Source organism: Anomaloglossus baeobatrachus, chromosome 3 (assembly GCF_048569485.1).
Source record: "Anomaloglossus baeobatrachus isolate aAnoBae1 chromosome 3, aAnoBae1.hap1, whole genome shotgun sequence".
Lineage (NCBI taxonomy): Eukaryota > Metazoa > Chordata > Amphibia > Anura > Aromobatidae > Anomaloglossus > Anomaloglossus baeobatrachus.
The window spans coordinates 425,539,213-425,567,032 of NC_134355.1; the positions used below are offsets into that span (position 1 = coordinate 425,539,213).

The 27,820-nt window shown below is 52.2% G+C and overlaps 1 protein-coding gene across 1 annotated transcript in view; it reads left to right on the forward strand.

Annotated features, from left to right (window-relative positions):
• Window positions 1-27,820, forward strand: part of ALG3 (ALG3 alpha-1,3- mannosyltransferase) — a 73,916-nt gene that overhangs the window by 20,327 nt on the left and 25,769 nt on the right. Inside the window, exons 6-7 of the mRNA XM_075340356.1 lie at window positions 26,204-26,409; window positions 26,509-26,585. Coding sequence (XP_075196471.1) covers window positions 26,204-26,409; window positions 26,509-26,585 — 283 coding nt within the window. The remainder of the gene's footprint in view (window positions 1-26,203; window positions 26,410-26,508; window positions 26,586-27,820) is intronic.

Below are 27,820 nucleotides of genomic sequence, written 5' to 3' on the forward strand. Positions count from 1 at the left end.
CTGCCCATCAATTTCATCAATAGCGGAGGCATTTTTTACTCCTGAAATATTACAATCAACCCTACGAGAAGCAAAATGAGCACATATCCTGCAGTAATAATACATTTATATGACATGGAGTACTTGGTAAACACTGTTTTCTCTACTCCCTTCCACGACAGCATAGGAGGTTGTCTCTCCACGCCCTAATTGGGACAGGAAGTTCAAGAGGTTTAAAAGGACCCTCCCACCTCCCACAGCCAGTGTCTTTCCTGTCCCCATGGGGCATGGAGAGGTTTTGTTTTTTCTCCTATGCTGTGGTGGCCGGCGAACTGCAGTATATTTTTTTTTTTTCCCCCTATTACCTTCAGCCGGACGGCATCGGTCGGGCCTTCACCGCTCCTCCCTTGCTGTTCCCTCACGCTGTGGGGGACCGCTGCTCCAGCCTTCCGGATCCTCCTGAGGGGTGATGCAGGCTGTTGAGCTCCCCGGCCGGCGTCCTCCCTGAGCCGCCGGCCGCCTCCCGCATGCACGCTGCCGGAGCGATCCGGAAGTGCTCCCGGAGGCGGGACTTCTGGTCTTGCGGACTTCCGGTCGAGCGCTTCCGGTTTGCGGAGGCAGCGTGGAGGCACGCCGACTGCGACTCGACCTGCCCAGGACCAGATGCGGGAGGCGGGGAAACGTGCACCGTCACTGGGGAGGCAGGCCCTTGTCCATAAGGGCTGCCACGAAGACATCAGATCATGGTAAGACCGTGCTCCCTGTCATGTCTTCCGCTGCAGCTGCCTCTGCAGAACCCAGTGTGCCCCCTGCTACTGTGAGTATGGAGGGGACTGGTCCCTCGGACATAGGTCTCATCAGTGATTATGGCTCTCTGCTCTGTGTTTTCTAGGAGGACAAGGCCACCAAGAAAACTGACAGAAATGAGAAATCAGAGAAGCCTGAGAAGTCAGAAAAAACTGACAAGTCCGATAAGCCTGATAGACCTGACAGAGTGGACAAAATTAAAAAATGTCCCATCTGTATAAAGAAGCTCCCTGCAGTATGGGATAAAAAGCTTTGCCAGCAATGTACGGACCAGGTTATTAGGGCCGAACAACCATCTCTGATAGATGAGTTGCGGTCCATGATGAAACAGGAGATTAGGGCCTCACTGGCTTCTCTCCCTGTGCCTGGCCCTGTTCCTGGCCCTGTGCCTGGCCCTGTGCCTGGCCCTGCTCCTGGCCCTGCTCCTGGCCCTGCTCCTGGCCCTGCTACTGGACCCTCTCCTCCAAAAAAGAGGAGACTCCAGTCGACCCCTTCTGATCAGGAGGACGCTGATTCCACCTCTGAGGGTCCTGATGAAGGATTTCCATCTGGGGGGTCTGACCAGTCCTTTCTTTTTCACTCAGAAGAGTTGGGGGATCTTATTGAGGCAGTTCGGAGCACTATGGGTTTAGAGGAAGTGCAGTCTCTTCCTTCAATCCAGGACGAAATGTTTGCTGGCCTGAAGTCAGTCAAACAGTTGGGATTCCCAGTTCATGCCAATATATTGGATATTGTTTCTCAGGAATGGGAATGTCCTGAGAGGCGGGTACGGAGTGACCTTAGACGCCGGTTTCCTCTGGAACCTTCGGGACTACATTGGGAGATCCCAAGAGTAGACGTTCAGGTGGCTAGGGTAGCTAAGCAAACGGCTCTTCCCTTTGAGGATACTTCCCAACTGAAGGATCAAATGGATAGGAAGGTAGAGGGCCTGATGAAGCGGTCCTGGGAGGCATCGTCTTCCTCTATTCAAGCCAACATTGCCTCCACCTGCGTATCCAGGTCCCTAATTAGGTGGTTGGACCAGTTGGAGGCTCATATTTCTTTTTCGCTCCTAATTGGGAGACCCAGACAGTGGGTGTATAGCTACTGCCTCTGGAGGCCGCACAAAGAACTACACTTAAAAGTGTAAGGCCCCTCCCCTTCTGGCTATACACCCTCCCGTAGGAGTACGGATTCCTCAGTTTTAGCTTTGTGCGCAGGAGGTCAGACACGCACGCATAGCTCCATTGTTTTTAGTCAGCAGCAGCTGCTGACTATGTCGGATGGAAGAAAAGAGGGCCCATACAGGGCTCCCAGCATGCTCCCTTCTCACCCCACTGTATGTCGGAGGTGTTTGTAAGGTTGAGGTACCCATTGCGGGTACGGCGGCAGGAGCCCACATGCTGATTCCTTCCCCATCCCTTTTTACAGGGCTCTGGGTGAAGTGGGATTTACTGGTCTCCAGGCACTGAGACCGTGCTCCATCTACAGCCCCTGGAGAAGATGCTGGATGGAGCGGAGTACATCAGGGACATGGCCCTGCTTCCTCAAGGTACTCTGTGTCCCCGTGCATTTGGCGCTCACACCGCAGCATGCTGGGTGTTGTAGTGCGCCGGGGGACATCAGCGCTGCGGCGCTTGTGCCATGGCCTCATTCAGCTTCGCTGAAGCAGGCACACTTCTGGGAATCGGTCGCGCCGGCCGCTGGGACTGCGGCGCGGCTGGCACTTGTGGTGCGCCGGGGACTTCAGCGCGGCCCGCGCTTTTACGGCGGCCGCGCTGATAACTCGAGTCCCCGGCTTTTGCGGCCTGCTTCCGTTCGTTCCCGCCCCCAGACCTGCCAGTCAGGAGAGGGGCGGGACGCTGGTCAGTGCATCAGCGCTGAGGGCTGGAGTCGTTTTTACATACTCCAGCCCTCACAATAGGCACAGAGGGGACACTGTTTCCCGCACTTTTGTTTGGGAACTCCCACGGACCGCCCCTCTCCACAGACGCCGGCAGCCATTCCTGCTGACACGCTGAGCTGCAGAGGGGAGCCGGGGAGACCCAGACAAGGAATTCTTCGCCTCTTACCCGCTATTCAGCGGGCGGTAAGCAGCCCTCAGGGCTCACCCCCTCTTGTGCCAGTAGTATTCTTAGTATTTTGTTTTTACAAATACTTGGTATTACATAGCGCTGGTCGCCCTTTGGCTATAGACTCTCTCACATTGCAGAGAGCCAGCAGCATGTCGTCCGTAAAACGCAAGGGTGCCAAGGCACAGACATTATATGCTTCCTGCACCGCATGTGGGACTTTTCTACCGGCAGGCTCCACGGACCCCCATTGTGTGCAGTGCTCGGCCCCTGCGGCGCTTGCACAGCCGGGGCCTCTGCTGGACGTGACCCAGGGTGTACCACCTGTGAATGCTGTCCAGGTGACAGGAACTGAGTTTGCAGCTTTTGCTGACAGAATGTCTCTCACTATGTCACAAATTCTTGACACATTGCGAGCTAGGCCTGTACTTCAGGCCACGGACACTGTGCAATCATTGCCCCCTGGTCCCCCTCAGCTGAATTACCTCCAAGCTCCGGGACGGGCATATACACCTCAGGGTGAAGACTCTGACTCGGACGATGGCCCAGGGCAGCCTAAGCGGGCTCGCTATGACGGGCCTTCACATTCATCTCAATGGTCAGGATCCCAGCGAGATGAATCTATGGGTGATGAGGCGGACGTAACTGACCAGGATTCTGATCCTGGGACCGCTCTCAATCTAGATACACCAGATGGTAACGCCATAGTTAATGATCTTATATTTAACATCAATAAGATGTTAAATATTTCCCCACCAGCTCCTCTTGTAGAGGAGTCAGCTTCGCAGCACGAGAGAATCCATTTCAGATACCCTAAGCGTACATTAAGCACTTTTCTGGACCACGCTGACTTTAGAGACGCAATCCAGAAACCCCACGCTTATCCTGAAAGGCGTTTTTCTAAACGGCTTAAAGATACACGCTATCCTTTTCCCCCTGAGGTGGTCAAGGGTTGGACCCAGTGTCCAAAAGTGGATCCTCCAATTTCCAGGCTTGCAGCTAGATCCTTGGTTGCAGTTGAAGATGGAGCGGCACTTAAAGATGCCACTGACAGGCAGATGGAGCTCTGGCTGAAATCCATCTATGAAGCGATTGGAGCGTCATTAGCGCCTTCTTTTGCGGCCGTATGGGCACTCCAAGCTATCTCAGCCGGGCTTGCGCAAGTCGACTCAGTCACACGTGCATTTGCCCCGCAGGTAGCACCATTGACCTCGCAAATGGCGGCATTCGCGTCGTACGCGATTAATGCTGTTCTTGACGCTACAAGCCGCACGGCAGTGGCGTCAGCCAACTCCGTTGTTTTGCGTAGGGCCCTGTGGTTGAGACATTGGAAAGCAGATTCTCATTCCAAGAAGTGCTTAACCAATTTGCCTTTTTCTCGTGACCGATTTGTTTGGAGAGCGTTTGGATGAAATCATCAAACACTCCAAGGGTAAGGACTCATCCTTACCGCAACACAGACAAAACAAACCCCAACAGAGGAAGGGTCAGTCTGGTTATCGGTCCTTTCGAGGACCGGGCAGGTCCCAATTCGCCTCGTCAAAAAAGACTCAAAAAGACCAGAGACGCTCAGATTCTTGGAGGTCTCAGTCACGCCCAAAAAGGACAGCCGGAGGAACCGTTGCCAAGACGGCGTCCTCCTGACTTGCGGTCTCCGATTCCCACACCCGCGGTCGGTGGGAGGCTTTCCCACTTTGGCGACATTTGGCTGTCACGCGTCAAAGACCGTTGGGTGAGGGATATTCTGTCTCACGGGTACAGGATAGAGTTCAGTTCTCGTCCGCCAACTCGTTTCTTCAGAACTTCTCCACCACCAGACCGAGCCGATGCTCTGTTGCAGGCGGTGGCCGCTCTAAAGGCGGAAGGAGTGGTGACCTCCGTCCCTCTTCAGGAACAAGGTCACGGTTTTTACTCCAATCTGTTTGTGGTCCCAAAAAAGGACGGATCGTATCGACCCGTCCTGGATCTAAAGTTGCTCAACAGACACGTAAAAGTCAGGAGGTTCCGGATGGAATCCCTACGCTCCGTCATAGCCTCAATGTCTCAAGGAGATTTTCTAGCATCAATAGATATCAAAGATGCGTATCTCCACGTGCCGATTGCACCAGAGCATCAGCGTTTCCTACGCTTCGTCATACACGACGAACACCTGCAGTTCGTAGCGTTACCTTTCGGTCTGGCAACAGCCCCCCGGGTCTTCACCAAAGTCATGGCAGCAGTAGTAGCTGTTCTGCACTCGCAGGGTCACTCGGTCATCCCGTATCTAGACGACCTGCTTATAAAGGCACCCTCTCAAGAGGCATGCCAACACAGTCTGAAGGTGGCACTAGACACTCTCCAGAGTTTCGGGTGGATTATCAACTTTCCAAAGTCTCATCTAACCCCGACCCAATCTCTGACTTATCTTGGCATGGAGTTTCATACTCTCTCAGCGATAGTGAAGCTTCCACTGGACAAGCAGTGCTCGCTACGGACTGGAGTGCAATCTCTCCTTCAGAGCCAGTCGCACTCACTGAGGCGCCTCATGCATTTCCTAGGAAAGATGGTAGCAGCAATGGAGGCAGTCCCGTTCGCGCAGTTTCATCTGCGCCCTCTACAATGGGACATTCTACGCCAATGGGATGGGAAATCGACGTCCCTCGACAGGACTGTCTCCCTCTCTCAGACTGCCAAGGACTCTCTGCGTTGGTGGCTTCTCCCCACCTCATTGTCACAGGGAAAGTCGTTCCTTCCCCCGTCCTGGGCAGTGGTCACGACGGATGCGAGCCTATCAGGGTGGGGAGCGGTGTTTCTCCACCACAGGGCTCAGGGGACGTGGACTCAGGAAGAGTCCACCCTGCAGATCAATGTTCTGGAAATCAGAGCAATCTATCTTGCTCTGCGAGCCTTCCAACAATGGCTGGAAGGCAAGCAGATCCGAATTCAGTCGGACAACTCCACAGCGGTGGCATACATCAACCACCAAGGGGGAACACGCAGTCGGCAAGCCTTCCAGGAAGTCCGGCGGATTCTGACGTGGGTGGAAGACACGGCATCCACCATATCCGCAGTCCACATCCCAGGCGTAGAAAACTGGGAAGCAGACTTTCTCAGTCGCCAGGGCATGGACGCAGGGGAATGGTCCCTTCACCCGGACGTGTTTCAGGAGATCTGTCGCCGCTGGGGGATGCCGGACGTCGATCTGATGGCGTCACGGCACAACAACAAAGTCCCGGTTTTCATGGCACGGTCTCACGATCACCGAGCTCTGGCGGCAGACGCCTTAGTTCAAGATTGGTCGCAGTTCCGGCTACCGTATGTGTTCCCACCTCTGGCATTGTTGCCCAGAGTGCTCCGCAAAATCAGGTCCGACTGCCGCCGCGCCATTCTCGTCGCTCCAGACTGGCCAAGGAGGTCGTGGTACCCGGATCTGTGGCACCTCACGGTAGGCCAACCGTGGACACTACCAGACCGTCCAGATTTGCTGTCTCAAGGGCCGTTTTTCCATCTGAATTCTGCGGCCCTGAACCTGACTGTGTGGCCATTGAGTCCTGGATCCTAGCGGCCTCAGGTTTATCTCATGAAGTTGTTGCCACAATGAGACAGGCTAGGAAACCATCCTCCGCCAAGATCTACCACAGGACGTGGAAGATATTCTTAGCGTGGTGCTTGGCTCAAGGGTTTTCTCCCTGGCCATTTGCTTTGCCAATTTTTCTTTCCTTCCTGCAGTCTGGGTTGGAAAAAGGTTTGTCGCTTAGCTCTCTTAAGGGTCAAGTCTCCGCGCTATCCGTATTCTTTCAGAAGCGCTTGGCACGGCTTTCTAAAGTACGCACGTTTCTCCAAGGAGTTTGTCATATCGTTCCTCCTTACAGACGGCCATTGGAACCCTGGGATCTGAACAAGGTTCTCATTGCTCTCCAGAAGCCGCCTTTCGAGCCTTTGAAAGAGGTTCCCCTTTCTCGGCTTTCACAAAAGGTAGTTTTTCTTGTGGCGGTCACGTCTCTTCGAAGAGTGTCCGAGCTAGCGGCGTTATCTTGCAAATCTCCCTTCCTGGTGTTTCACCAAGACAAGGTAGTACTGCGTCCAATTCCAGAGTTTTCTCCCAAGGTGGTTTCTTCCTTTCATCTCAATCAGGATATCACTTTGCCATCTTTGTGTCCGCATCCAGTTCACCAATTTGAAAAGGGTTTACATCTGTTGGACCTGGTGAGAGCACTCAGGATTTACATTTCTCGCACGGCGTCTCTACGCCGTTCTAATGCGCTCTTTGTCCTAGTCGCTGGGCAGCATAAGGGATCGCAAGCTTCCAAATCCACCCTGGCGCGGTGGATCAAGGAACCAATTCTTCACACATACCGTTCTGCTGGGCTTCCGATTCCATCTGGACTGAAGGCCCATTCTACCAGAGCCGTGGGTGCGTCCTGGGCATTGCGGCATCAGGCTACGGCTCAGCAAGTGTGCCAGGCGGCTACCTGGTCGAGTCTGCACACGTTTACCAAACACTATCAAGTGCATACCTACGCTTCGGCAGATGCCAGCCTAGGTAGACAGGTCCTTCAGGCGGCGGTGGCCCACCTGTAGGAAGAGGCTGTCTGACAGCCCGTTCATGTGGTATCTTTTTACCCACCCAGGGACTGCTTTTGGACGTCCCACTGTCTGGGTCTCCCAATTAGGAGCGAAAAAGAAGAAGGGAATTTTGTTTACTTACCGTAAATTCCTTTTCTTCTAGCTCCAATTGGGAGACCCAGCACCCGCCCTATTTGTTCTTAGGGTTTCGTTTTTCGGGTGCACATGTTGTTCATGTTGTTTCTTAAGTTCTCCGATCTTGTTATCGGATTGAATTTGTTTTTGAAACTGTTATTGGCTTTCCTCCTTCTTGCTTTGGTACTAAAACTGAGGAATCCGTACTCCTACGGGAGGGTGTATAGCCAGAAGGGGAGGGGCCTTACACTTTTAAGTGTAGTTCTTTGTGCGGCCTCCAGAGGCAGTAGCTATACACCCACTGTCTGGGTCTCCCAATTGGAGCTAGAAGAAAAGGAATTTACGGTAAGTAAACAAAATTCCCTTCTTTCCCAAGGGACCCCTAGGGAGGAATTACTGGAATCCCTTCCCTTGCTTAGGAAGGCTACCTGTTTTCTGGCAGATACCTCGGTGGAATCTGTCCGCCTGGCAGCCAGGACCTCGGTGCTTTCTAACTCTGCCCGACGTGCCCTCTGGCTTAAGGCCTGGAGTGGAGACTCCACCTCTAAAATGAGGCTTTGTTCCCTTCCTTTTAAAGGGGATTTGGTGTTTGGCCCTGCCCTGGATGATATCCTGGACAAGGCGACTGATCGTAAGGCCTTGCCCGATCCTAGACCTACCAGGAAGCGGTCCTTTCGTCCCTCGATGCCTCAGGCCTCCCAGCCCAGAGGGAAAGGGAAGGCAGGCAGGTGGAGCTATCCCAAAGGTAGAGGGAGAAACATCCTCATCCCTCCACATCAGCAACGTCCTCAGCAGGACAAGCAGTGACTCGGCCCGGGTGGGGGGAAGACTCTCAGCGTTTCTTACCCAGTGGCAGTCCATAACCTCTTGCCAATGGGTTCTGAAGATCATCTCGGACGGTCTTCTCATAGAATTCCTTTCCCCCCCTCTTCCGGGTCTCCGAGTCACTGCGCTGGCATCGCCGGGTTCACAGACTCTGTTGTACACAAAGATTTTAGAGTTAGTGCACTCGGGGGTCGTTTCCCCAGTCCCGAGTCGGGAAGAAGGGATAGGACACTACTCCCGTCTCTTCCTGGTCAAGAAGCCATCCGGCGACGTCCGTATAATTATCAATTTAAAAAGTCTAAACCGTCGGGTCAGGTACCGGCGGTTCAAGATGGAGTCGGTGAGATCAGCTATTCCCCTGATAGGTCTACACCACCAGATGGCCTCTATCGATCTGAAAGATGCCTACTTCCATGTACCCGTCCATCCGGGACACAGACAATACCTCAGGTTTGCGGTGCTTCACGGGGAAGAAGTACTTCATTTCCAATTCAATGTACTTCCCTTCGGGATCTCCTCAGCTCCAAGGATTTTTTCCAAGATCATGGCAGAGGTGGTCGCCTTCATAAGATTGCAGGGTATCTGTCTAGTTCCGTATCTGGACGACTTTCTTCTCATGGCTCCGTCTGCTCCAACCCTCCGGAGCCATGTGGAGAGGTCTTTGGGAATCCTTCGGTCTCTGGGATGGATTCCCAATCTCAAAAAATCACAGTTAACCCCCTCCTCCACACGGCAGTTTCTCGGAGTGCTGCTGGACTCCGACAGACAGGCATCTTTTCTCCCAGAGGGCCACAGGATAGCTCTGTTATCCAAAATCTCGAAGCTCCGCAGGCAGGCTCGCCCAACGCTTCGAGCGGCTATGTCAGCCCTGGGTTCCATGACATCCTGCATCCCCTCGGTCAGGTGGGCTCAGGCCCATTCTCGGTGTCTCCAGGATCATATCCTGGCACACTGGGACAGACTCCCGTCATCCCTAAACAGAAGGTTTCGCCTCTCGGAGTCCGTCTCCTCATCCCTTTTCTGGTGGCTGAGTCCCGCCAACCTGCAGGTTGGGGTTGCCTGGACTCAGAAACCCCTGGTTACACTGACCACAGATGCCAGCCTACGTGGATGGGGGGCAATGGTGGCAAATTCCCCATTTCAAGGGGTCTGGAGTCCTTATGTCAGCTCCCAATCCTCCAACTACCGGGAGCTCAGGGCAGTCAGGGAAGCCCTCTTTGCGGCTCAGGACCTCGTCCGGGACTCTCACGTCCTGGTATATTCAGACAATGTCCCAACAGTGGCACATCTCCGCCATCAGGGCAGTACACGCTCAGGCGCCCTGAAGTCGGTATCCTCCCGAATCTTTCAATGGGCAGAACAATCTCTGCTCTCCCTTTCTGCGGTCCATCTGAAGGGCTCCCTCAATCTTCAGGCGGATTTCCTGAGTCGTCGGGATGTTCATCCAGGGGAATGGAGCCTGGATCAGGCAGTGTTCTGCTCTCTAGTGGCAAGGTGGGGTGCACCAGAGGTGGACCTCTTTGCCTCAGCAGAGAATCGCAAGGTCGCAACATATTTCTCCCTGAACCCAAGGGACGAGGCTTTAGGGGTAGACGCTTTCTGCCACAGTTGGTCCTTTCGCCTCGCTTACGCGTTCCCCCCTCTTCCTCTTCTCGCACGGGCCCTGAGGAAGATCAGAGACGAGGGGGTCCCAACTATACTGGTAGCCCCTCTGTGGCCCCGGAGGAGTTGGTACAGCCTGGTCATGACGCTAGGAATCGACGGCCCAGTCCTCTTAGGTTCGGACCCCAGCTTACTGTCACAGGGTCCGATTTTTCCATCCGGCTCCTCAGAAACTCAACTTGGCTGCCTGGCTTCTGAGGCCCGGGCACTGAAGGCTCAGGGGCTTTCTGACAAAGTTGTGGCTACGCTGCAGAAGAACCGTAAACCTGTGACTAATAGTATATACAACAAAATCTGGAAGAGATTTTCCTCCTGGTGTGGTTCTCGGCCTCCTGACCCTTTTCGGCCTAATATTGCGCAGATTCTGGACTTTCTCCAAAGTGGTTTAGACTTAGGTCTTAGGCCCAGCTCCCTGAAAGTTCAGGTGTCAGCACTCAGTGCAGTCTTTGACACGGCTCTGGCAGATCATCGTTGGATCCGTCGGTTCTTTGTGTCCGCTAGTAGACTCTGTCCACGTCGGAGGGTCCTGACGCCTCGCTGGGATCTCAATGTGGTCCTTACAGGACTATCTCAATCTCCGTTTGAACCTCTGTGCTCTTGTAACATTCGTTCCCTTTCTCACAAGACTGCTTTTCTTGTGGCTATTACATCTGCTCGCAGAGTCGGCGAACTTCAGGCTTTGTCTGTTAGGGAACCTTATCTGACCATCAGAGATGACAGCATTGTTTTTCAGCTGGACCCTTCCTTCCTTCCCAAGGTGGTTTCGGATTTTCACCGTTCGCAGTCCATCGTCCTGCCTTCATTCTGTCAGAATCCTCGGACTCCGGGTGAGGAAGTGTTTCATTCTTTGGATGTCCGTCGGATAGTGTTGCACTACCTAGAGGTTACTGCTTCTTGGCGCCTTGATTCTAACCTGTTCATCCAGCCCTTTGGCCGCAATAAGGGCAAGAAGGTGGCTAAGAGTACCGTCGCCAACTGGATTGTGCGGGCAATTAGAGATGCCTACCTCGCTCAGCATCTCTCTCCACCTACTGGATTCACGGCGCACTCCACCAGGGCTACCTCTGCCTCCTGGGCCGAACGGGCAGGGGCTTCCCCTGAGCAGATCTGCAAGGCGGCTACGTGGTCTTCGCTCCATACCTTCACGAAGCATTATCGTCTGGATCTGGATTCCAACAGGGATTTGGCCTTTGGCAGGAAAGTCCTGCAGGCTGTGGTCCCCCCCTAGGTATCAATTCTTTGGTATTCCTCCTATGCTGTCGTGGAAGGGACTAGAGAAATAAGAATTATTCTTACCGATAATTCGCTTTCTAGGACCTTCCACGACAGCAGGTAATTCCCTCCCCTATGTATTCATGTATTCCTGAATGTGTAGTACTTCTCATATGCTATGGATTCTTTGTAAGACACTGGCTGTGGGAGGTGGGAGGGTCCTTTTAAACCTCTTGAACTTCCTGTCCCAATTAGGGCGTGGAGAGACAACCTCCTATGCTGTCGTGGAAGGTCCTAGAAAGCGAATTATCGGTAAGAATAATTCTTATTTCTTTGTCGCTCCATTGGGAGACCCAGACAATTGGTGTATAGCTTCTGCCTCCGGAGGCAACACAAAGTATTACACTTTAAAAAGTGTAACTCCTCCCCTCTGCCTATACACCCTCCCGTGCATCACGGGCCCATCAGTTTTTTGCTTTGTGTTGAAGGAGGCACACATTCACGCAAGCTCCACATTTTAGTCAGCAGCAGCTGCTGACTTTATCGGATGGAAGAAAAGAGGGCCCCTAACAGGGCTCCCAGCATGCTCCCTTCTCACCCAACTCTGGTCGGCGGTGCTGTTAAGGTTGAGGTACCCATTGCGGGTACAAAGGCTGGAGCCACATGCCGTTATCCTTCCCCATCCCTTAGGGGCTCTGGGAGAAGTGGGATCCTAACCGGTCACCATGCACTGGGACCGGGCTCCCTCCGCAGCCCCTGGGGGAATCTGACGGACAGGAGACCGGGTATCATCAGGGACAGGCCCGACCGGTAACCTGCTTCTCTGAGGTACTCTGTGTCCCCTTGGGGACGGCGCATAGAGCGCCTGTGTAACAGACGCTGCAGCGACTGCTGTGTGTTTTGTGTCGCCGGGACTACCGCACCGACCGCGCCTGTTTGCCGGCCGCGTTACTAACTTTAGTCCCCGGCTTCTGCGGCCTAGTACCGCATACTCCCGCCCCCGGGCCTGCCAGTCAGGGGTAAGGGCGGGACGCTAGACTGGACGTCAGCGGTGAGGGCTGGAGCATACTTAGGTATCCTCCTCCCCCCTCACTGAGCACTGTGGGGCACCAGATTCCCGCACTTTCTGAGGCACGCCCACGGCTCCCTCCTCCACTGAGAACGCTGGCAGCCATTGTTATCATCACTTCTGCCGGTGGAGAACTTCAGACCGAGCTCCACAGCTCTGGGAGGCCCAGGCAGGGAATCTGGTGGACACACAACCACTGAGGGCGGTCGGTAAGCCGCACCGGTTACAAGGTGCTGGCCCCCCTGGGTGCCGAAGTGTGTATATATATATCCATATATTGTATATATTTGCTCTGTTCGGCCGCATTATTTGCTTTGGCTATATACCCTCACTGATTGCTCTAAGAGGAGACAACAGCATGTCGTCCGCAAAAAGCAAGGGTGCAAAGGCACAGGCTTATTTTGCATCCTGTACCTCTTGTGCAGCTATGTTACCTGCAGGTTCCACCTACCCTCATTGTGTGCAATGCTCGGCCCCTGTGACACTCACTCAGCCGGAGCCTCAGGCACTGGTGGGACCCTCGGCCCAGGTAGAACCACCGGCTACCACTGTCCAGGTGGCAGGGACAGAGTTTGCAGTGTTGGCTGAGAAACTTTCTGAGTCACTTTCCCAATCCATGGCTCAGTCTATGGATAGATGGTCTGCTAAGATACTAGAAGCTTTGCAGTCCAGACCGGTAACACAGGCCCCGGGCACTGTTGAATCATTGCCCCCAGGCCCCCCTCGGTCGGCGCAGCAAAGTGCTCCTGGGGTGACTCCTAGGTCCCACGGTGAGGACTCCGACACGGACCGCAGTCCCAGACCGGCTAAGCGAGCTCGCTGGAAGCTTCCCTCGACTTCATCACACTGCTCAGGGTCTCAGCATGAAGACTCTCTGGAGGATGAAGCGGAGGTGGCAGATCAGGGTTCTGATCCTGACGCTGCTCTCAATCTTGATACACCTGAAGGGGACGCCATAGTAAATGACCTTATAGCGTCCATCAACCAGGTGCTAGAACTTTCTCCTCCAACTCCACCGATTTGAGGAGTCCGCTTCACAGCAGGAGAAACACCAATTTAGGTTTCCCAAACGTACACGGAGTGCGTTTTTCGATCACTCCAACTTCAGAGATGCAGTCCAGAAACACCGAGCATTTCCGGACAAGCGCTTTACTAAGCGCCTTAATGACACACGTTACCCCTTCCCCACTGACGTAGTTAAGGGTTGGGCTCAGTGTCCCAAGGTGGATCCTCCAGTCTCTAGACTGGCGGCTAGATCCATAGTAGCAGTGGCAGATGGTTCATCGCTCAAGGATGCCACTGACAGGCAAATAGAGCTCCTGATGAAATCCATCTATGAAGCCATAGGCGCGTCTTTTGCTCCGGCATTCGCAGCTGTATGGGCACTCCACGCTATCTCAGCTTGTCTGTCTGAGATTAATGCAGTCACACGTGCCTCTACTCCGCAGGTTGTGTCTTTAACCTCTCAGGCGTCGGCTTTTTCGTCCTACGCCATGAACGCCGTCCTGGACTCTGTGAGCCGTACAGCGGTAGCATCCGCCAATTCAGTGGCAGTCCGCAGGGCCATGTGGCTACGCGAATGGAAGGCAGACTCTGCTTCCAAGAAGTTCTTAACCGGTTTGCCATTTTCTGGCGACCGTCTGTTTGGCGAGCAATTGGATGAAATTATTAAACAATCCAAGGGAAAGGACTCGTCCTTACCCCAGTCCAAACCAAACAGACCTCAGCAACGGAAGATACAACCGAGGTTTCGGTCCTTTCGGCCCTCAGCCAGGTCTCAATTCTCCACGTCCAACAGGCCACAGAAGGGCCAGAGGAACTCTGATTCATGGCGGTCTAAGTCACGTCCTAAAAAGACCGCCGGAGGAACCGCCCCCAAGGCGGCCTCCTCATGACTTTCGGCCTCCCCAAATCGCATCCTCGGTCGGTGGCAGGCTCTCCCGCTTTTGCGGCGCCTGGTTGCCACATGTCCAAGACCGATGGGTGAGAGACATTCTGTCTCACGGTTACAGGATAGAGCTCAGCTCTCGTCCTCCGACTCGTTTCTTCAGAACATCTCCGCCCCCCGAGCGAGCCGATGCTCTCTTTCAGGCGGTGAACACTCTGAAGGCAGAAGGAGTGGTGATCCCTGTTCCCCTTCAAGAATGTGGTCGGGGTTTTTACTCCAACTTGTTTGTGGTGCCAAAAAAAGGACGGATCATTCCGTCCCGTTCTGGACCTCAAACTGCTCAACAGACACGTGAAAACCAGACGGTTCCGGATGGAATCTCTCCGCTCCGTCATCGCCTCGATGTCCCAAGGAGACTTCCTAGCATCAATCGACATCAGGGATGCTTATCTCCACGTGCCGATTGCACCAGAGCATCAGCGCTTCCTGCGTTTCTCCATCGGAGACTAACACCTTCAGTTCGTGGCACTGCCTTTCGGCCTGGCGACAGCCCCACGGGTCTTCACCAAGGTCATGGCAACAGTGGTGGCAGTCCTACACTCTCAGGGACACTCGGTGATCCCTTACTTAGACGATCTTCTAGTCAAGGCACCCTCCCAGGTGGCATGCCAACACAGCCTGAACGCTGCTCTGGAGACTCTCCAGAGGTTCGGGTGGATCATCAATTTTCCAAAGTCAAAATTGACACCGACCCAATCGCTAACTTACCTCGGGATGGAGTTTCATACTCTCTCAGCGATAGTGAAGCTCCCGCTGGACAAACAACGTTCACTACAGACAGGGGTGCAATCTCTCCTTCGAGCCCAGTCACACCCCTTGAGGCGCCTCATGCACTTTCTAGGGAAGATGGTGGCAGCAATGGAGGCAGTTCCATTTGCGCAGTTTCATCTGCGTCCACTCCAATGGGACATTCTCCGCAAATGGGACAGGAGGTCGACGTCCCTCGACAGGAACGTCTCCCTTTCTCGGGCAGCCAAAGCCTCTCTTCAGTGGTGGCTTCTTCCCACTTCTCTGTCGAAAGGAAAATCCTTCCTGCCCCCATCCTGGGCTGTGGTCACGACGGACGTGAGTCTGTCAGGGTGGGGAGCGGTCTTCCTCCACCACAGGGCTCAGGGAACCTGGACCCAGACAGAGTCCTCCCTTCAGATCAATGTTCTGGAGATAAGGGCAGTGCATCTAGCCCTAAAGGCGTTCCAGCTGTGGCTGGAAGGCAGACAGATCCGCATACAGTCGGACAACGCCACGGCGGTGGCGTACATCAACCACCAAGGCGGCACACGCAGTCGTCAAGCCTTCCAAGAAGTTCGGCGGATTCTGCTGTGGGTGGAAGCCACAGCCTCCACCATCTCCGCAGTTCACATCCCGGGCGTAGAAAACTGGGAAGCAGATTCTCAGTCGCCAGGGCATGGACGCAGGGGAATGGTCCCTTCACCCGGACGTGTTTCAAGAGATCTGTTGCCGCTGGGGAACGCCGGACGTCGATCTAATGGCGTCCCGGCACAACAACAAGGTCCCAGCATTCATGGCACGGTCTCAAGATCACAGAGCTCTGGCGGCAGACGCATTAGTTCAGGATTGGTCGCAGTTTCGACTGCCTTATGTATTTCCTCCTCTGGCACTGCTGCCCAGAGTGTTACGCAAGATCAGGTCCGACTGCCGCCGCGCCATCCTCATCGCCCCAGACTGGCCGAGGAGGTCGTGGTACCCGGATCTGTGGCATCTCAAGGTGGGTCAACCGTGGGCACTACCAGACCGACCAGACTTGCTGTCTCAAGGGCCATTTTTCCATCTGAATTCTGCGGCCCTCAACCTGACTGTGTGGCCATTGAGTCCTGGATCCTAGCGTCTTCAGGGTTATCTCAAGAGGTCATTGCCACTATGAGACAGGCCAGGAAACCAACGTCCGCCAAGATCTACCAGAGGACGTGGAGGATCTTCTTATCCTGGTGCTCTGATCAGGGTTTTACTCCCTGGCCGTTTGCCTTGCCCACTTTTCTGTCTTTCCTTCAATCCGGAATGGACAAGGGTTTGTCTCTCGGCTCTCTCAAGGGACAAGTATCGGCGCTTTCCGTGTTTTTTCAAAAGCGTCTAGCCAGGCTTCCGCAGGTACGCACGTTCCTGCAGGGGGTTTGCCACATAGTCCCACCTTACAAGCGTCCGCTAGAACCCTGGGATCTTAACAGGGTGCTAACGGCTCTTCAGAAACCACCTTTCGAGCCGATGAGGGATGTTTCTCTTTCACGCCTTTCGCAGAAGGTGGTCTTCCTAGTGGCAGTCACATCACTTCGGAGAGTGTCTGAGCTAGCAGCGCTGTCATGCAAAGCCCCCTTCCTGGTGTTTCACCAGGATAAGGTGGTTCTGCGTCCGGTACCGGAATTTCTCCCTAAGGTGGTATCCCCTTTTCATCTCAATCAGGATATCTCCTTACCTTCTTTTTGTCCTAATCCAGTTCACCAATGTGAAAAGGATTTGCACTTGTTAGATCTCGTGAGAGCACTCAGACTCTACATTTCTCGTACGGCGCCCCTGCGCCGTTCTGATGCGCTCTTTGTCCTTGTCGCTGGCCAGCGTAAGGGGTCGCAGGCTTCCAAGTCCACCTTGGCTCGGTGGATCAAGGAACCGATTCTTGAAGCCTACCGTTCTTCTGGGCTTCCGGTTCCTTCAGGGCTGAAAGCCCATTCTACCAGAGCCGTGGGTGCGTCCTGGGCATTGCGGCACCAGGCTACGGCTCAGCAGGTGTGTCAGGCAGCTACCTGGTCGAGTCTGCACACTTTCACGAAACACTATCAGGTGCATGCCTATGCTTCGGCAGATGCCAGCCTAGGTAGGCGAGTCCTTCAGGCGGCGGTTGCCCACCTGTAGGAGGGGGCCGTTTTACGGCTCTTTTTATCGAGGTATTCTTTTACCCACCATGGGACTGCTTTTGGACGTCCCAATTGTCTGGGTCTCCCAATGGAGCGACAAAGAAGAAGGGAATTTTGTTTACTTACCGTAAATTCCTTTTCTTCTAGCTCCTATTGGGAGACCCAGCACCCGCCCCTGTTCCCTTCAGGCTGTTGTTCTTTTGTGTACACATGTTGTTCATGTTGAATTGTTCTTTGGTTCATGGTTTAGTTCTCCGAACATCCTTCGGATTGAGTTTACCTTAGACCAATTTATAAGTTTCCTCCTTCCTGCTTTGGCACCAAAACTGATGGGCCCGTGATGCACGGGAGGGTGTATAGGCAGAGGGGAGGGATTACATTTTTAAAGTGTAATACTTTGTGTGGCCTCCGGAGGCAGAAGCTATACACCAATTGTCTGGGTCTCCCAATAGGAGCTAGAAGAAAAGGAATTTACGGTAAGTAAACAAAATTCCCTTCTTTGATCGTAAAAACCATCCCTCTGCATCAAGGTGTACCCCAATAGGGACTGTCCTATCCTCCGATATTAAAAGTTGGCATACATGCAACGTATAGTAGCATGTTCACACTGTAGCCTTTAATCTATGACTGGAGTAAGATTTCAGGTGGGCCGCATGCCACTGATAAGATGTGCCAAATTAATTATATATTGTGTGCCTATTAATGAATTCTGTGCATCTGATTTTTGCATGCCTCTCAAAAAAATGGTACACCAGTCCTAATGAATCGGGGCCATAGCCTTGTACAGGATCTAGACAATATCTTACTTATCTCTGCCTCCCTTGTGTAGAAAATGAAATTTAATAAAAAAAAAGGCCGTTATGGTGCTTGGGGCACCCTTGGAGTGGCAAAGAGGCCCAGTCCACCGCTGTGCCCACTCAAGGCTTGTGTGGAATGAGCAGTGTCTGACAGCGCCAACTTGCCTGAGATTTCTCTGCAAATACTGGTTAGTGTAACACTAGTGAGGAGGGAGAAAAGGTGATGTTTTTTGCCCACACCAGGTGGGGGCAGCAGTTAAAACACTGATCGTGTTTTTTATTTTCAGGGTGGAGATTTTCTAGATAGTTTTTACTATCAGTTTGGGCTGACATACCATAATTTAATTTATTTTTTTAAGAAACTCCTTTTACTACTTTGTTTTTTCTTTTGTATAGTTATTTTGGGCAGCCTTAACAAAAAGTTTGCCTTATCTCTCTTTAAAAAGTTTGTAGAGCCCCAGGGCTGATGGGAAAGTGGTAAAATTACAAATTTTGCTTTGCACAACTGAGTTGATTGTTTTAAACAAGAAAGAGCTCTAAAGGAAGGAAAACCCGCATCAGGTTCTTTTTTTAAAAGTGGTATCCAAATTTGGTGCCTATGACTAAGGAGCAATCTGAAACCCGTAAGGCATGGGCCCTGAATCATGGGACTTGTTTTTAAAATTTTTGCACATATGACTTTCTTAAAAGTGGTATCCAAATTTATTTAGAAAGAACCTGAAGCTGGATTTCCTTCCTTCTTGCTTAGGCTGCTTTCACACATCCGGTTTGAGCAATGCGGCTCAATCCGGCTGTGAAACCTATGCAACGGATGTGGCGAAAACACCGCATCCTTTGCATAAGTTTTTACATGCGGCCCGTCCGTTATTTTCCGGTTGCGGCACGCTACTGAGCATGCGCAGTGGAAGAAACCGCATGCGGCGGCCGGATGCGTTTTTTCCGCATCCGGCGTCCATAGGCATGCATTGAAAAATGCGCCGCAGCGGCAGGATGCGGCGCGATGTGTGTTGTGTTTTTTTTTTTTTTTTTTTGCCGGAGCAAAAAAACGTGCCAGGGAACGTTCGATCCGGCCGCGGCATCGGCTAAATCTGCCGCATGCGGCAAAAACCGGACCGAACGCAAGCCCATGCGGCACAATACAGCACTAATGTAAGTCTATGCAAAAAAAAAACGCAACCGGCGTAAAAAAAAAACTGTTGCGGTTTTTCTGCAGAGTGCCATATTGTGCCGCAGAGCAAAAACCGGTTGTGTGAAAGTAGCCTTAGGCTACTTTCACACATCCGGTTTTTGCTCTGCGGCACAATACGGCGTTCTGCAGAAAAAACCGCAACCGTTTTTTTTTCCACCGGTTGCGGGGTTTTTTTCATTGACTTACATTAGTGCCGCATGGGCTTGTGTTCGGTCAAGTTTTTGCCGCATGCGGCAGATTTAACCGATGCCGCGGCCGGATGGAACGTTCCCTGGCACGTTTTTTTGCTCTGGCAAAAAAACGCATTGCGCCGCATCCGGCCGCTGCGGCGCATTTTTCAATGCATGCCTATGGACGCCGGATGCGGCCAAAAACGCATACGGCCGCTGCATGCGGTTTCTTCCACTGCACATGCTCAGTAGCATGCCGCAACCGGAAAAAAACGGACGGGCCGCATGTAAAAACTTATGCAAAGGATGCGGTGTTTTCGCTGCATCCGTTGCATAGGTTTCACAGCCGGATTGAGCCGCACTGCTCAAACCGGATGTGTGAAAGTAGCCTAACTGGCTACTTATGCAAATAACATAACAATTAACATTCAATATTTATACAGGTGCTAATATGGGTTGTACTGGAAGAACAGGGGCTTGTCCACGTTGATTTTATTTGTTCTAAGCATGAATATTGTTATAAAAGGTTCCTTATTTTATCACCCTGTGGATTCAGCTCTGGCCACTTTGATGGTTCAGGACGGCTGAAGCCTGTGCTGGATCCAGAGGGTGTCTCGGTTTTTTCTTTTTCGCTCCTAATTGGGAGACCCAGACAATTGGGTGTATAGCTATTGCCTCTGGAGGCCACACAAAGTATTACACTTAAAAGTGTAAGGCCCCTCCCCTTCTGGCTATACACCCCCAGTGGGATCACTGGCTCACCAGTTTTGTGCTTTGTGCGAAGGAGGCAACACATCCACGCATAGCTCCACTTTTTAGTCAGCAGCAGCTGCTGACTATGTCGGATGGAAGAAAAGAGGGCCCATACTAAGGGCTCCCAGCATGCTCCCTTCTCACCCCACTGTATGTCGGAGGTGTTTGTAAGGTTGAGGTACCCATTGCGGGTACGGCGGCAGGAGCCCACATGCTGATTCCTTCCCCATCCCTTTTTACAGGGCTCTGGGTGAAGTGGGATTTACCGGTCTCCAGGCACTGAGACCGTGCTCCATCTACAGCCCCTGGAGAAGATGCTGGATGGAGCGGAGTACATCAGGGACATGGCCCTGCTTCCTCAAGGTACTCTGTGTCCCCGTGCATTTGGCGCTCACACCGCAGCATGCTGGGTGTTGTAGTGCGCCGGGGGACATCAGCGCTGCGGCGCCTGTGCCATGGCCTCATTCAGCTTCGCTGAAGCAGGCTCACTTATGGGAATTGGTCGCGCCGGCCGCTGGGACTGCGGCGCGGCTGGCACTTGTAGTGCGCCGGGGACTTCAGCGCGGCCTGCGCTTTTACGGCGGCCGCGCTGATAACTAGAGTCCCCGGCTTTTGCGGCCTGCTTCCGTTCGTTCCCGCCCCCAGACCTGCCAGTCAGGAGAGGGGCGGGACGCTGGCCACTTCTAGGAATCGGTCGCGCCGGCCGCTGGGACTGCGGCGCGGCTGGCACTTGTGGTGCGCCGGGGACTTCAGCGCGGCCCGCGCTTTTACGGCGGCCGCGCTGATAACTAGAGTCCCCGGCTTTTGCGGCCTGCTTCCGTTCGTTCCCGCCCCCAGACCTGCCAGTCAGGAGAGGGGCGGGACGCTGGCCACTTCTAGGAATCGGTCGCGCCGGCCGCTGGGACTGCGGCGCGGCTGGCACTTGTGGTGCGCCGGGGACTTCAGCGCGGCCCGCGCTTTTACGGCGGCCGCGCTGTTAACTCGAGTCCCCGGCTTCTGGGCCTAGTCTCCCTTCGTTACCGCCCACAGCCCTGACAGTCAGGGTAGGGGCGTGACGCTGCATAGCACAGCAGCGCTGAGAGCTGGAGTATGTTTTGCATACTCCACCCCTCTCACTGTGTGCACTGTGAATCCGGATTCCCGCACTTTCTCAGGCACGCCCACGGCTTCCTTCTCTACAAGGACGCCGGCAGCCATTAGTGTCAGTTTCTGTACGATACAGAGACAAGTGTGGAAGACCCTGGCATTCTGATAGTCACACAATCGCTGCAACAGGCGTTAAGCAGCACCTGTGGTGCTAACCCCACTAGTGCAGAAGTGCACTTATAGATATGCTTGTACTATATACATTGCACTGTTTGGTCGCACGTTGTCTATACCCTCCTGGATTATGCGGAGGAGTTATCAGCATATTCTCTGTGTAAAACAAAGGTGCAGAACCACATGTTTTTCTATACAGCTGGTACAGCATGTACGGCTATACGGCCGGCAGGTTACATAGACTCCCATTGTATGCACTAATGGCCAGGGGATGAGGACGGTGTCTGCAGTATTTACTGACAGTTTTTCTGAGACTATGGCTATGATACTAGAAGCCTAGCAGTCCGGACATGTCTCTCACAATATGGGCACTGTTGAATCATTGATCCATGGCCCCCCCTCAGTGTGAACAACTAACAGCTCCGGGAATGTCACACGCATCCCAGAGTCACGGCTCTGCACGGACGTCAGTCCCAGACAGCCTAAGCGGGCTCACTATGAGCGGCCTCGGTTTCATCAGGGTCCTAGCAGAAGGACTCGCTGTGTAATGAGGCGGAAGTAGCGGCTCAGGATTCTGATCCTGAGACCGCTCTCAATCTGGATACACCTGATCGTGACGCCATAGTAAATAATCTTATAGCGTCCATCTATAGAATGTGGGTTATTTCTCACAGCTCCTCCAGTGGAGGAGTCAGCTTCACGTATTTTTCTGGACCACTCTGCCTTCAGAGAGGCAGTCCAGGAACACCACGCTTATCCAGATATGCGCTTCTCCAAACGGCTTAGGATACACGTTATCCCTGTCCCCTGACTTGGTCAGGGACTGGACCCAGTGTCTCAAGCGGCATCCTCCAATCTCCAGGCTTGTAGCTAGATCCATAGTTGCAGTGGGAGATGGAACTGCTGTTGGCTCCGGCATTCTCTCCCTTGGGGCACTCCAAGCTATTTCAGCTTGTCTTACACAGATTGACACGGTTACACGTACATCTGTGCCGCAGGTGGCATCCTTAACCTCTCAAATGTCTGCATTTGTTTCTTACGCGATTCAGGTTGTCCTGGACTCTGCGAACCGTGCGGCGGTAGCCTCCGCTACTCCGTGTTTTTAAGCAGAGCCTGGTCTGCTCGTTAAGTGAATGGAAGGCAGATTCTGCTTCCAAAAAAGGTTGCCTAACCAGTTGCCTTTTTCTGCTGACCGACTGTTTGGTGAATGTAACCATTAAACAGTCCAGGGGTAAGGATTCATCCTTTCCTCAGCCCGGACACAACAAACCCCAACAGAGCAAGAGGCAGTCGGGGTTTTCGGCCTTTTCGAGGCTCGGGCAGGTCCCATTTTTCCTCGTCCAATGTGGACTCAAAAGGATCAGAGGAGCTCAGATTCTTAGCGGGCTCAGTCACGCCCAAAAAATCGACAGTCTGAAAACCCGCTTCCAAGGCGGCTTCCTCATGACTTGCGGCCTCGGTCGGTAGCAGGCTCTCCCGCCTTGGCGATATTTAGCTGCCATAGGTCAATGACCATTGAGTGTGAGACATTCTGTCTCACGGGTACAGGATAGAGCTCACTTCTCGTCCTCCAACTCGATTCTTCAGAATTTCTCCACCTCCCGGCCGAGCCGCTGCTCTTCTGCAAACAGGGTGCACTCTATAGGCAGAAAGAGTGATGACCCCCGTTCCTCTTCAGGAACAAGGTCACGGTTTTTACCCCAAATTCTTTGCGGTACCTATAACAACGGGCCGTTCCGTCCCGTTCTGGATCTAAAAATGCTCAGCAAGCTCGTGGACACCAGGCGGTTCCGGATGGAATCCCTCCGCCATGTCATCGCCTCAAGGTCCCAAGGATATTTCCTAGCATCATTAGGCATCAAGGATGCTTATCCACACGTGCCGATTGATCCAGAGCACTAGCGTTTCTACGCTTCGTTATAGGAGACGAACACCTTCTGTTCGTAGCTCTACCTTCCGGCTAGCGACAGTCCCACTGGTCTTCGCCAAGGTCAGGGCAGCAGTAGTCACAGTCCTGCACTCTCAGGGTCACTCTGTGATCCCGTATTTAGACGATCTACTTGTCAAGGCACTCTCTTAAGAAACATGCCAACACTGCCCGAACGTTGCGCTGGAGACTCTCTAAAGTTTTGGGTGGATCATCAACTTTTTAAAGTCAGATCCGACCCCGACCCTATCGATAACATATCTAGGCATAGAGCTTCTTACTCTCTCAGCGATAGTGAAGCTTCCGCTAGACAAACAGCATTCACTACGGGCTGCAAGCTCTTCTTTAAGAACCAGTCGCACACATTGAGACGCCTCATGCACTTCCTACGTAAGATGGTAGCAATGGAGGCAGTTCCTTTCGCGCAGTTTTACTGCGTCCACTACAATGGGACATTCTCCGCCAATGGGACGAGGAGTCGACGTCCCTCAACAGAGTCGTCGTTCTTTCTCAGGCGGCCAAGGAATCTCTACGGTGGTGGCTTCTTCCCACCTCTTGGTCAAAAAGAAGGTCCTTCCTATCCCCATCCTGGGCGATAGTTACGACAGACGCGAGTCTATCAGGGTGGGGAGCAGTTTCTCTCCACTACAGCGCTCAGGGTACGTGGACTCAACAAGAGTCCACCCTTCAGATCAATGTTCTTGAACACAGAGCAGTGTATCTTGCCCTACAAACCTTCCAACAGCGGCTGGAAAGCAAGCATATCCGACTTCAGTCGGACAGCTCCACAGCGGTGGCATACATCAACCACCAAGGAAGAACGCGCAACCGGCAAGCCTTCCAGGAAGTCCGGCAGGTTCTGATGTGGGTGGAAGACACGGCATCCACCATATCCACAATTCACATCCCAAGTGTGGAAACTAGGAAGCTGACTTCCTAAGTCGCTGAGGTGTGGCCGAAAGAGTATGGTCTCCTCACCCGGACGGGTTTCAAGAGATCTGGCGCCGCTGACAGAGGCCGGACGTCGATCTAATGGCGTCACGGCACAACAACAATGTGCCAGCTTCATGGCACGGTTTCACAATCATCGAGCTCTGGCGGCAAACGCCTTAGTTCAGCATTGGTCGCAGTTCCAGCTACCTTAGGTGCCACCTCTGGCATTGTTGCCCAGAGTACTGCGCTAGATCAAGACCGACTGCGGCCGCGCCATCCTCGTCGCTACAGATTGGCCGAGGATGTTGTGGTACTCGGTTCTGTGGTGCCTCACGGTAGGCTAACCGGGGGCACTACCAGACCAATCAGACTGGCGGTCTCAAGGGCCATTCTTCCATTTGAATTCTACGGCCCTCAACCGGATGGTGTGGCATTGAGTCCTGGAACCTAGTGTCGTCAGGATTACCTCAGGACGTGGTTGCCACCATGAGACAGGCTAGCATACCAACGTCCGCCAAGATTGACCACAGGACGTGGAAGATGTTCTTATCTCGGTGCTCGGCGCAGGGTGTTTCTCCCTGGCCGGTTGCATCGTCTATGTTTCCTTCCTTCCTGCAATCTAGGTAGGAAAATGGGTTGTCGCTCAGTTCCCTTTAGGGACAAGTCTCAGCGCTATCTGTATTTTTTCAGAAACGACGACTTCCTCAGGTACGCACGTTCCTACGGGGAGTTTGTCTTCTCAGCACTCCGTACAAGCGGCCGTTAGAGCCCTGAGATCTGAACAAGGTTCTAATTGCTCTCCAGATGCCGCCTTTCGAGCCTTTGAAGGATGTCTCCCTTCCCGCTTTTCACGGGAAGTGGCCTTCTAGTAACGGTCTCGTCTCTTAGGAGAGTGTCCGAGCTAGCAACGCTCTCATACAAACTCCCTTCCTGGTCCTTCACCAGGACAGGGTAGTTCTGCGTCCGGTTCCGGAATTTCTCCCTAAGGTGGTATCCCACTTTCATATCAATCAGGATATCACCTCACCTTCTTTGTGTCCTCGTCCAGTCCATCAATTTCAGAAAGATTTGCATCTGTTGGTTCTGGTGAGAGCACTCAGGTTCTACTTCCCGCATGGCGCTCCTGCGCCACCCGGATGCACTCTTTGTCCTTGTCGCTGGTCGGCGTAAACAGTCGCAAGCTTCCAAATCCACCCTTGCTCGGGGGATCGAGGAACCAATTCTTGAAACCTACAGTTCTACTGGGCTTCTGGTTCTCTCAAGGCCGAAGGCCCATTCTATCAGAGCCGTGGGTGCATCCTGGACATTACGGCACCAGGCTACGGCTCAGCAGGTGTGTCAGGCACCTACCTGATTGGGTCTGCATACTTTTACCAAGCATTTTCAGGTGCATACCTACGCTTCGGCAGACGCCAGCCTAGGTAGATAAGTCCTTCAGGCGGCAATTGCCCACCTGTAGGAAAGGGCTGTTTGACGGCCCTATCACAAGGTATTCTTTTACCCACCCAGGGACTGCTTTTGGACGTCCCAATTGTCTGGGTCTCCCAATTAGGAGCGAAAAAGAAGAAGGGAATTTTGTTTACTTACCGTAAATTCCTTTTCTTCTAGCTCCAATTGGGAGACCCAGCACCCGCCCTGTTTTCTCTGGGTTTTTCTGTTTTTTCGGGTACACATGTTGTTCATGTGGTATGGTTCAGTTCTCCGATGTTTCCTCGGATTGAATTGGTCTTTAAACCAGTTATTGGCTTTCCTCCTTCTTGCTTTGGCACTAAAACTGGTGAGCCAGTGATCCCACTGGGGGTGTATAGCCAGAAGGGGAGGGGCCTTACACTTTTAAGTGTAATACTTTGTGTGGCCTCCAGAGGCAATAGCTATACACCCAATTGTCTGGGTCTCCCAATTGGAGCTAGAAGAAAAGGAATTTACGGTAAGTAAACAAAATTCCCTTCTTTTTTTTGTTTGAATGTGGAAAAAAAATCTAGTACAAATGGACTTTTAGATTACAAGTGTTATATTTTGATCTTTAATTTACATCTGTCTCATCACTTTTCCATTGTGACACATTGTGATGCCACAGGTTATCTTGGCCCTCCCCTTCTTACTAGAAAACCCTGCTGGATACCTCCTGCGATCCTTTGATTTTGGGAGACAGTTCCTATTCCAGTGGACAGTAAATTGGCGCTTCCTCCCTGAGTATGTGTTTCAGCATCGGGCTTTCCACTTAGCGTTACTTTCAGCTCACCTCGCTGGACTACTTCTCTTCTGTTTCTTCCGATGGCACAGGTACTCACTATAGAATGCGTTGTTAGTAATCTAATAAAGGATGACTAGTGCATACAATATAGTATTTTTGTTTTTTTTTCCCCCTTCTAATTAACACAGGTCCGGACAGAGCATTCTTTCACTCTTAAAGGATCCAGCACAGAGGAAACCTCAATCACGCAGACTTTCAGCAAATAGTATCCTTATTGAAAATCAAGCAATCTTTTCAGTAACTTACAGAAATTCTGTTCTAATTTTACTCTTTACTTTTTCTGGGGTATGGGTGGCGTTTCACAGCTCAGCACATCCCAGCATTTCACTGCAGAGCGCTGCTGGGCTGTTACGAGCGGTGAAACACTGCCCACACACAGCCCAGTGACTCAGGAAGACTGAGACCGGCCAAAATTATGTCTGGCCAACAGGAAGATGACATGATATCACTGGATATCAGAAGTCACTGAGCTGGGGGGGTAGGGTGGTGGTAGTAGTAGTGTGTGTCTCGAAGGGGATGAGCGGAGCACAATAGTGCCGCTCACAGGCACTATTGGCAACATTAGGTATTTGACAGAAACCTTGTTTCTCCACATAATATCAATGCACTTATGGATACTAACTAGTGAACCACCTCTTTAAATGCCCTACTTATATAATAAAATATCACTGTAGCATGAACTTTAAGTTTTCCATAAGTTCACCTGAAAGCCAAATATCCCTAACTTTGAGTAGAGTACATTCTTCCCTGGCTGTAATGTATCAGTAATTTCAATTTTAAATACAGTGTTGCAAGTGCTTTTATCTAACTACAGAGAAGAAAAAGTACAGGACAGCACAATGCACGAATAAAGCACTGGATTAGCCTACAATAGATCGGGCGTAATAGCCACAGGTTATATATCATGTAACAGTCATTCGCATCCAATCGGATTGCAGAATATGACTGTTAACATAGTCATTATTTGAAGGAATCAGTACAAGCGCCAGGTTGTCTATGGAAGTACTGCTTGGCAACCCCATTTAATAATTCATGCCATTACACAAGACACTAGTTATTAAATACTTAAAGAATTATCTTGGACATGTCTGTAGCTACGTTTAGGAAAGGTGTAAAAAAAAAAAAACCAATTCCAATAACTGAAAAAATAAAAATTTTAATGTTATGTTTAAATAAAATTTAGGTTTTTAATAGAGGAAATATACAAAAAAAAATAAAGTTTGATATATTCCACTCTTAAACACTAGGGGGTGCAGCTGTTGAAATCTGACTATAGAACTACTGTAGAACTAGCTCACATTACAACTGCAGTAAAAGTGGGCAGAATCTGCTCTCCTGTGTGTCATGTCACAGCTTCCCCTCCCATCTGGGTGTTTCCAAAAGGATAAGAGAATGAAGTTTAGGATCACAGTGCGGAGCCATTTTGTTGGTAGCCACAGA